The sequence below is a fragment of the Porites lutea genome, chromosome 2 (genome assembly GCF_958299795.1).
Source record: "Porites lutea chromosome 2, jaPorLute2.1, whole genome shotgun sequence".
Taxonomy (NCBI): Eukaryota; Metazoa; Cnidaria; class Anthozoa; order Scleractinia; family Poritidae; genus Porites; species Porites lutea.
The window spans coordinates 20336642-20346641 of record NC_133202.1 but is presented as its reverse complement, the minus strand read 5'-3'; the positions used below and the strand labels follow the sequence as shown (position 1 = coordinate 20346641).

Below are 10000 nucleotides of genomic sequence, written 5' to 3'. Positions count from 1 at the left end.
GTCGAAGCTTCTGAAATGAATACAACTTAAAGGTGTTTGAACTGCAAGGGTTCATCTTCATTAAGAAGAAACACAAGTTGTCAAAATGTTATTTATTTCTGTTGTTTTGACAGGCGGGGACGCATTCAGAGGGCGGCAGTTCAAATGTGGCCAGGGAACGATTTTCCCAACTTTCGCCTTGCTGAAGAGAAGGCCAAACTAGATCAACTCGCGGCTTCTCTTGAAGAGGAATGCTCAATCCCAGAGATAAGCTTTGGCTTTGAAGGAATAAAAAAACACATACAAAGTGTGTTCAATGAGAGGAGACGTTCTCGCAAAAGAGAAAGGATTGATTATGATTTGGTAGGTAGCTACATAAAATATACCATTCTCCTGAAGGCAATTTTATGTCATACATGTTTACATGCAGTACGTATTAGAACTTTGTAAACACAGTTGTGGTGTCCCAGTTACTGGTAGTACTGATCCTAGGTATTTCTTTTAAGGCAATAAAACTTTTTTTCCCTTTGTTTACATGTACTGATAAAATAAACACCCAAGAGTTTTGAGGGAATTCTCAAGTTATTTAAAGCAAAACTTGGTATCGTTATTTCATTTTCTTCTTAGTCCGTCAGTTGGAACATACAACTTTTTAAGAAGTGGCTTATTAATTTTTTTAAAAAATTGTGTCTGGTAAATACATTTTGTGTGTCTTTAATTTAGTTAGAGAATTTGATTTCATGCATTTCAAATATCAGTTCTGAACTGATATTTCCGATATTTTTCAGCCTGACAAAAGAATGTCAATCAAAGGGAAGGACAATGGAAAACCTCCACTGCCAACAATGTCAGAGTATGATGACATTAAAGAGGTCAACAAAAAAGATGAAGACAAAGATCAAATTAGTAATTATGGCAGTAGTGGAGAAGGTGGTGGAGACACAGAAATTTTGGATTCTTCTCCCAGTAAAAACTCTGATGGATCTGATCATGAATCAGAGCCAGTGCTCAAAAAAGCAAAGAAAACAAAGCCAAAAAAAAAACAAAGCAAAAATGATTTCAATCAGCTACTAAAGAAAGCTACAATACTTGCAAAGAAAAACGTTGATGAAACTGAAACAAAAGAAGCACAGAGTCAGTCCAGTATTTTGAATCCTGATCAAGAAGTATCAGCCATTAACTTGAGTAGTAAAAGTGCTAAAGTATTGTTAATGTCCTATTCTGGTCAATCAGCTGTAGAAAGTATAAGCAGAGAATATTTGTGTCAAATAATTAAAGAACTTGGGGGTAAAGTGTCTTTAGCCAGACAACTGCAAGGAGATGCCCTTTTTAAAGCAGTTGCAGTTAAACTTGTTAATCATGGTCGTGTCAAGATAAAGCGTGAAGCAAACTTGTCAAATCTTAAGCGTTCTGATATCATCCACAAATAAGCAGATGTTTGGGAAATTACAATGAGTTTTGATTGTTTTTTCTTCTGGTGGGATGTTTTAATAACATGCATGAGGGTCAAACAATAGACATGGATGTCTTTCACTGGGTTTAATATGTAAGTGTTGTTGTGTTTGGACTTTCCCTTCAGATTATACATAAATTACCATAAATCACAATACTGCAAGTGTTTTTCCAAAATGCAAATTTTATTTCGCTCTGCACCTATAGAACATCGTGAAAGCTGTAGCATACAGGTCCTTTAATTTCTTATTTCAGTCCTCTTTTAGAAAAAAGGTATAAATTTATTATTGTACCTGTTATAAATTTATTGTTTGTAATAATAAATAAATGATATGTTTGAATTGAAGATATTAGGACAAATAGTTTTGTCAGTAGTATTAGAAAATTAATTAAAGTAACAAGCTGCAGGCAATTATGGTTATTGAAATTCAATGGATGTAGCTTAAATAATTATGCTTACCTCCTTGCAGGCTTTTTAAATAAATTGTTTCTGTTCCCTGCCAAGAAACTGATGACTTTATTGATTTTGAAAAACCTGTCTTTTGAGGGGTACTTGGTACAAAGATTAGATCAGTTTGACCCAATTATGGGACTATATGAGGCTAAATGGACCTTGTTAATTTTCCTAATTCTGACCCTATTTGGGACCTCTTGGATATGACTTTGGGACAAACCTGGGTTCAGATAGACCCTACTTTGGGACTAAATGAGGTTTAACTTGGGGTAAATATATCCCAAATTAGACCCTATCTTTGGGTCAAATATTTAATTAATTCCAAACTAGACCCAATTTAGGGATTATATCTACCCAACTGTGGGACTAAATGAGGCTAAACGGACCTTGTTAATTTTCCCAATTCTGACCCCATTTGGGACCACTTGGATTTGACTTTGGGACAAACCTGGGTTCAGATAATCCCCACTATGGGATTAAATGGGGTTTAACTTGGGGTAAATATGTCCCAAATTAGACCCTATATTTGGGTCCAATATGGGTCTATATTGAGGACTTAACAATTCCCTATTTTAACGCAGGTTGGGAATAACTTGGGAGTTGTTCCCATTTCCCAACTTGAGGTATTACTTTGGGAAATGAATAGTTCCCAAGTTTAATTCCAAACTAGACCCAAGTTTGGCCCAAGTTAGAACCAATATAAACCCAATTTTAAAACATTGGGAATTCTCTTATTTTTCCTGTGCAAATATAAAAATCGAATACAGAAAGTACACTATTTACAAAGCTACATTATGTTTTGTTATATTTTGTTATTCACTGTTTAATGCTTCATTGTTTTTGCTTTGTTTTCCCAAACAAAAGAAAAGAAAAGCTCCCGAACTGCCAATATGAATGAATGGTGTAGAATATTCTATTTCTGTCAAAGTCTGGCTGAATGACTGACAATATACCTTCCAATCTTTAACTACATGTATAACAAAATAAAAAATCGAGAACAAGCTATCCAGAATTGGGTTCAGGATCGAGTCTCGCAAGACAGAGAACAAAGATTCACCCAAGACTGATTTTTCAATCGTTTTACATAGACATACAGCTGTAACACAACACAGCATGGTTTATTCACGCAAGGGCCTGCATGCTCGAAACAAGACCAATTCAAGTTTTACTAAGCGGATGTTTTTTCAAGGACATCTGTATCAAGCTTCATTTTCTCAAGTATGGTTTCAAATGCCAGCTCCAAATGCAAACAAACAGTGTTAACTCAAATACAAGCAGGAAGATAAATAACAGCATGTTTATTTTGTAACGTCAAATGATTCTAGGCTTATCTGGCCACCCGGCAAAGATCAGCTGTAACACAAACATCTGTCCATAACATGACCAATCTTTGGCTCTGAAATTGTGTTCGTGATCTTTGAAAACTTCCGAGAATAAAAGGTTTTAATTCTACTAGGAAATATAGCACATTGTTTAAAGTTTGAGTTAATATCTTGGAAAATTGGGCTTGAACATGATACGCGTGAACTTTTGTGTTGCCTAGCACGTGACTGCGACTACTGTTATGAAAAAATGTGTGATGTTTCAAAAGTGGATTGTATTGCACGAGAATGTATAGTTTTCAAAGCTCTTGGAGGTTTCTAAAGTTTTCTTAAGCTTTACATATATATTTAAATCGAAACTTTTATGTACGCAAGATTTCACATCTCACAAAAAGAGAAGAGGCAAAATATCAAACTGAGATGCTATCGCGTATCATGAAAACAGCAATTCAGGTAAAGTGGTCAAATTAAAAGTAAAGTTTCAAGGAGAAAAAAACACCCTGACTGTAGATGCTGATGACCGGCAATTTAACTCCAGGATTCAACTGCCAATAAACATTCACAAACAGGCAGTAAAAAAAAAAGAGGCCAGTAGAATTCGAAAGACAAGCCAAAGAACAAAAGCAACAAGGGCTTTGTTTACACACCATCGCGTATTTAACTGACATTTATTTACACAAACTTCCTTTTATTTTGGATTTGACAGAAAAAAGGCCATGGATTGCTTTTCAAGTTCAACTACCGAACTGCCAACTTCTGAACATTTTTATTAAGGTTTTGACGCAAAGTATCAGCCAAGCCCTACCAAAGAATGTAAATTTCCTGAAGAGTTGTCAACTGTTCCTGTATCTTGAACTTGCATAGTTCAGGAATTTCTCGCAAGAATTAAACACTGAGTAGAATTAAATTGTTATTTTATAGAGCGGAAAGTTTTTTCTGATGTGAGAGAAGTTAGAAGATTACTCAAAACTTAGTCTCCAAGCAAGGTCTCCAAGTAAGTTTGTTTGTTTGTTCTTCATTTGTTCTACATAATATAATACTTATAATAACCTTTATTTATTACCTTTGGCGATAAGAATTATGGTAATATTACAATAAAAATTCAAAACACTACATATTATATATACATATCAAATTAAGTTAAGATTAGCACCTCTAGGAATAAATGATTGTTTGTGCCTAACAGTGCGTGATACAGGTATTCTGAGGTGTGCTGGGTTAGTCTTACAAGATCTTAGATTATGGCCATGATCCACTGGCTTTTCTAAAAAACGTTTACAAGGATGTGCTTCAGATAATATATTTCTAGGATACGTTTAAATTCTTTCCTCGTCAAATTCTGATGCCTAGATACAAGTGACTCAACAGTATCCCTAGGGAGACCAATGACATTTAGACATCTATTCTGCACTCTCTGTAGATCTTCTTCGAGGTAAATGGGCAGCCCTCCCCAGACAGGCGAGGCATATTCTAACACAGGTCTAATCTTAGTGATGTAAGTTGTAAGACTAATGTCCCTGGGGAGATGGGCTGTTCTACAGACCCTAAGATAGTGGATCCGTTTACACGCTTTGCTGACAATACTTGAGACATGTGTATTCCACTTGAGATCGTTCTGTACATATACACCCAGTAGTTTAAACTCTGAAACCCTCTCCAGTTCAGTTGGCCCGATATTAATAGGAGCAGGAATTGGACAGGACTTCTTGAAGGTGATCCACATATCTTTGGTCTTTTTAGCATTCAGCTCCATTTTATTCTGCACAGCCCATCTTTCCAAGTGAGTCACAGCATCCTGCATTTGACTGACAGAGTCCTTAAAAACAAGCTCGTATAGGGTGCAGTCATCAGCGTACTTGCAAGTGGATACAGGTATTCCCCTGGGGATGCAGTCCTCAATATCGTTGACATGCACATTAAAAAGTGTAGGAGAAATGACACCGCCCTGGGGTACACCAGCAATCACCTCACCATGTCTGGAGAGGACTCCCGGGAGCTTAACCTGCTGTGTTCTGCCTGATAGGTAGCTCTGTGTCCATTTCCAAAAGTTCTTGGTGATGCCCATGCCAGCGAGTTTAGTCAACAGAACGCTATGATCCACCAGATCGAAGGCTTTTCGGAAGTCTACAAAGACCACATGCACGCCATTATATAGACTACCAGAATCTGTAGCGTTATACCAGTCTTGTGTGATGCTGGCAAGCGCAGTCATAGTAGATCTGTTCGCCGTAAAAGCGTGTTGGGAAGCATTAAGACTTAGGTCCTTTAGGTTTAGCTTAAGCTGGATCCTCTCCAGTACCTTGGCGACTTGTGGCAAAACTGAAATCTGCCTAAAGTCATTGTTTATATCCATCGGATTATCAACCTTGGGTACCGGGCTGACAAGAGCATGCTTGTAACTAGTAGGATACTTGGACTGTACTATACTGGTACAAATAATGTCGTGTACAACAGGTGCCAGTTCTTCGTGAAATATTGTGAAGTCAAGCAACGATTACTATTTAGAATCGAAACCCTGTTCAGTCTTCACCGAATTGTGTAGACATTGTTAAGCCTTTTGTTGCCACTGTTGCGACAACAATAAAACGGGAACAATATGCTAGGTCATACATACTAATCACTTCTGATGCAAGCCCGTTTTTGAAGCACATTAGGTAAACTGACTCGCGTTAACATGGACACTTAATCTTTGAACTGAACTGTACATGTACTGACAAGATCGTCCCAATATCATTGAAAGACCTTGCCAAGATTGTTAAAAGGTGTTCTCAAGATCATTGAAAGATCTTATCAAAATCTTACCAAGAACTTGCAGCTTCTTGGATGATCTTACAGGATCTTTTCCATAATTATCTTGCAGGATCTTACCAAAGATCTTGCCAAGATTATCTTGCCATGATTTCCCCAAGATCTTGTCAAGATCTTACCAAGGTTCTTTCCTAACTCATGGAATGCCACAACAGGCAGACCATGCAGATGTTGTGTCTTAGCTTCATTTTCTGTCGTTTTGCTTCGTTTGCATGGAGAGAAAGTGTTACACATGAACGCGCCATTCTCATACCGTGGTATTTTTGCATGAATTAAAGTTGTCTATTTGCACTGACATTGACTTCAGCATGAATAAAAATTACATTCATGACAATCAAAAGAAGATCTGTCTATTTCATAAACTTTAGTTTCTTTGGGTGAATATATAATTATTTGACAATATATTTATGGTAAGCAGAGACAATGAAAAACCTGAGAAGTCCCCCACATGAGCACTGCTGAATGTTACTGTCCTCTTCTTTCCACTCTGCTTTCATTGGGGAATAACCTCAATGTCAGATCCAAGTTTGCCAATCACAAAGCAGTTTGTTCCTTGGTGATACATCAAAAGATACTATTAGAAAGGTGTGACAAAGGACAACTTATAGTTATAATTTGTATAGGTTATAGCATGATTTGTAGTGATATTTGGCATAAATACCACGAGCGATATTTCAAAATTGTTATATGTAATTTGAGACAATTTTGAAATATCACGAGTGGTATTTATGCCAAATATCACGTACAAATCATGCTATTTTTTGTTTATACTACTACCCACAAAAGGTTTGTAATTTTCACATGTAGGTATTTCAAATTAAGCTGAAATACCACTGCTCTAAGCCAATCAAATTGGAGAGATTTCTCATGTAGTAGTATAAGTAATGGTGATTGGACTAAGTGTAATACAATCTGAGAATAATCATACATGTATGAGCCCATAATCATATGAGAAACTTTCAGGTCGGAAAAACATTCTGCGCATCCCTTATCGCAGGCTCAAGGTGGGCTTTTCTGTGTGTTGACTGTCTTTGCTTGTCACTGAGAGAGTTCTGAGCGAGACTGAATGAAATGAACGAATTGCAATCGTTTGCTCCTTGTAAAGCCTTTTTATTTAACATGTTTTGCCCAAACTTGAGTAAACATTGAAGATTTTTAGCGTTTTGGCTGAGTTTGTGCTTTGGGAGTTGTCTATTGTTTCTAGTCTGTCATTATACAGCATTCTTGTTCAGCACGCGTGCAATGACCACGCTTGGCTGACTTCCGAATATGATAATTTTTGGTATAGTGAGACAGGCCATCGCGTGATACATAGAGGTTTGACTCACAATTTTTAATCAATTCTAGTGCTTCTTGTGCCTTTGCAAAAAAATCAAGAAGTGCTACACACTAAATCTACTTACTATTAAAAAAAACATCATTTTTCATAGGTTTAATGCAAGCCAATAATTAAACCAACTCGTGACGGGAATCCCTTCTATTTTCTTATACTAAATTATCATATCTCGGTGAGCATTCGGAAGTCAGCCAAGCGTGGTCATTGCACGCGTGCTGAGCAAGAATGCTGTATAATGACAGACTAGAAACAATAGACAACTCCCAAAGCACAAACTCAGCCAAAACGCTAAAAATCTTCAATGTTTACTCAAGTTTGGGCTTATAGAATGTAATGTCACAGTTTTTCAATGACCATGAAATTCAGAGTCCGGGTAGTTAGTTAATCAATTGTGGCCCTGAAAAAATTTGAAGGGAAAAAACTACGAATTTTTAAGAAAATGCTTTTTTCGTGAGATTGACTCTTAAACGCTGACAAACGTCAACAAATAGCGAAAACTATAATTTCTATATGTTTGCTTTGCTCGAAATCGCGCGCATTTACAAGGCCCTAAAGCATTTTGCTGACTTGCAAGGACCCATCTGTTATAAGGATGCCCAAAATACAAAGATGAATCTCATAGTTTATTAGATAAAATCTGTGTAAAGTTTGCTTATCATTTTCGCATAAATTATGACCTAAATTTGGAAACCGCTGAATTTCTCAAATTGGGTCTCTGCGATTTTGGTGAAACTCTGTTCAGCGCAAGGCACTAATGCACACTACGTGTAGCCGAGAGATTTTCACGAAAAAATGCTGGCAACAGCAGATTTTCGACTCAGACCTTAAAGGGGCGTGGCATTATAACCACGTGACATTTACTCCGATCGCCAAAAATTTTATGTTATATTGTAGATTGATCTATATGTTATCCATTCTATGTGTTAGACTTACGATAAAAGTAAAGGTGGGGATACCAGAGAGCTTCAAAGTAGGATGGTACCCCCTAAAAAAAACTGGGTCGAGTCACCTTAATTCTTTCACCAGGCTGAATTGCAACCCGCTCGTATTCTCTTATAAGTAGTAGTTACAGTTACTTTTTTTACATGCCCAGAATCATTACCTTTGCAGAACCAGGTTTATCCTTGTCTTCAGTCAAAGACCCATAATGATATTATAATGCACGAGACTGAACAAACTTTTGTGCTTAAAATTTTCTCGGAAATAGAAGGCAAGCAAGCTTACTTGAGAAGAAAAGACTACTTCAATCATTTTTCTGTCTCTCAAGTAATAATAGTCAGAATTTTTTTCATTTTCGGTTACATAGTTTTGTTTTTCCACTGCACTGTGAAAGTTTCTGTTCCTTACACAAAAGAGAAGTAGAAAACGAAGTTGTGTGAAGTAGAGAACAGAGAGAATTGCTGGAGCTGGATTTGACTGAGACAAGAAAAACAAACCCTTAAGTGCAGTTTGCTGTACTTTGTAATAATTGGCTGAGTTCAATTTGCTTGAATGAAGACCCTTACATGGATCTGTTATTAAAAATAGCTAAATGGTCAATCATGGCTCGGCTGCAAAGCTTTAAACTGATTTTTTTGCTTTTGAGATCTTTAGGGTCCTTTAAGGTATCATCCACCCTCAAGCACCCTCCTTGCGTTGATCGGCGCCAGAGCTTTTGCTTTTAATAAATACCCCCATAAACCATACATTTTCTGAAAGCTTAATAGTTTTAGATTATTGCTCATTCCTTTTAAAAAATCAGAATATTAACCCGATTTAGAAATGAGGAGCTTTTTGTAAACGTGGGTGTCACTGTAAATTTAAGTCCAGGCCAGCCAAAAATAAACAGAAGAAGCCAATTAAGATTGTATTCGCTTCTTAACACGTTTGACTAAAAAACCGTGTCTCTGATTTTTGTCAAGTGCGTTTGTTCTTTTGTTATAAGCAGTTGAAGTCAGGGATAGCAAATCATTAGCCCTACCTGTGAAAAAAACTACTCTAACTCGAAAACGAAAAAAGAAATCAAAATTCGCACACATGTTTTTCTAGAAAAACTATCCGACAGTAAGTTGGCCAAATTTCAGCCCAATTGGTTCACGGGTTGCCGACTTGGAGTTTACAACAAAAAAAATAATGGTGGTGTTTTGAATTTAGGAACCCTGGACTCAAATAGGCCTTTAAGAGTAGCTCGCTGTCATTGAAATAAAAAGAACATTTCATGTTGATTATTTTGATATATAGTTTATGGGATGGTTCTCTTTATCATTAAGAAGTTATCACCCTTCTTCAAGTGGGTGTCAGTAGGGGTGCTCAAAACCCCCTTCAAGCAATTTAGGTCTTAAAGGGTTAAAAGAAATGGATGGCTTATTTAATTTACAAAAAAAGATGGTTATCAGTTCTCCACAAGGAAATGAACTACCATACAAACTGGGAATGCTCAAAGGCAAGAAGGTTGGAGGTCTTGCTGACGAGGATCAGAATCAATTGGTAAATAAACCATCCCGGATCAGCCACACGAAGTTTTACAGTCGTGATTGATTGACACAGTCTATCATTTATTATTCTCAAACTCATTAATAATTCATTAAGAAAATACAAAGGAAATTAATGTTTAATGAGTGTTTGGAAATCGGATGAAACACTGCTTAGTATTTGCATCCTTAATTTCTC

General features: G+C 36.7%; 1 protein-coding gene and 1 long non-coding RNA gene across 4 annotated transcripts in view; one reads left to right on the top strand and one right to left on the bottom strand.

Moving 5' to 3' along the window:
- Window positions 1-1928, top strand: part of LOC140927643 (uncharacterized) — a 2336-nt gene extending 408 nt beyond the window's left edge. The window contains exons 2-3 of the mRNA XM_073377319.1: window positions 114-342; window positions 768-1928. Of these exons, the coding sequence (XP_073233420.1) occupies window positions 114-342; window positions 768-1409 (871 nt within the window). The 3' untranslated portion in view covers window positions 1410-1928. The remainder of the gene's footprint in view (window positions 1-113; window positions 343-767) is intronic.
- Window positions 1-6505, bottom strand: part of LOC140927994 (uncharacterized) — a 21072-nt gene extending 14567 nt beyond the window's left edge. For all 3 annotated transcript variants that reach the window (XR_012164599.1, XR_012164600.1, XR_012164598.1), the window contains exon 1: window positions 6448-6505. This is a non-coding gene — a long non-coding RNA (uncharacterized lncRNA). The remainder of the gene's footprint in view (window positions 1-6447) is intronic.
- Between the last annotated feature and the right edge of the window lie 3495 nt (window positions 6506-10000).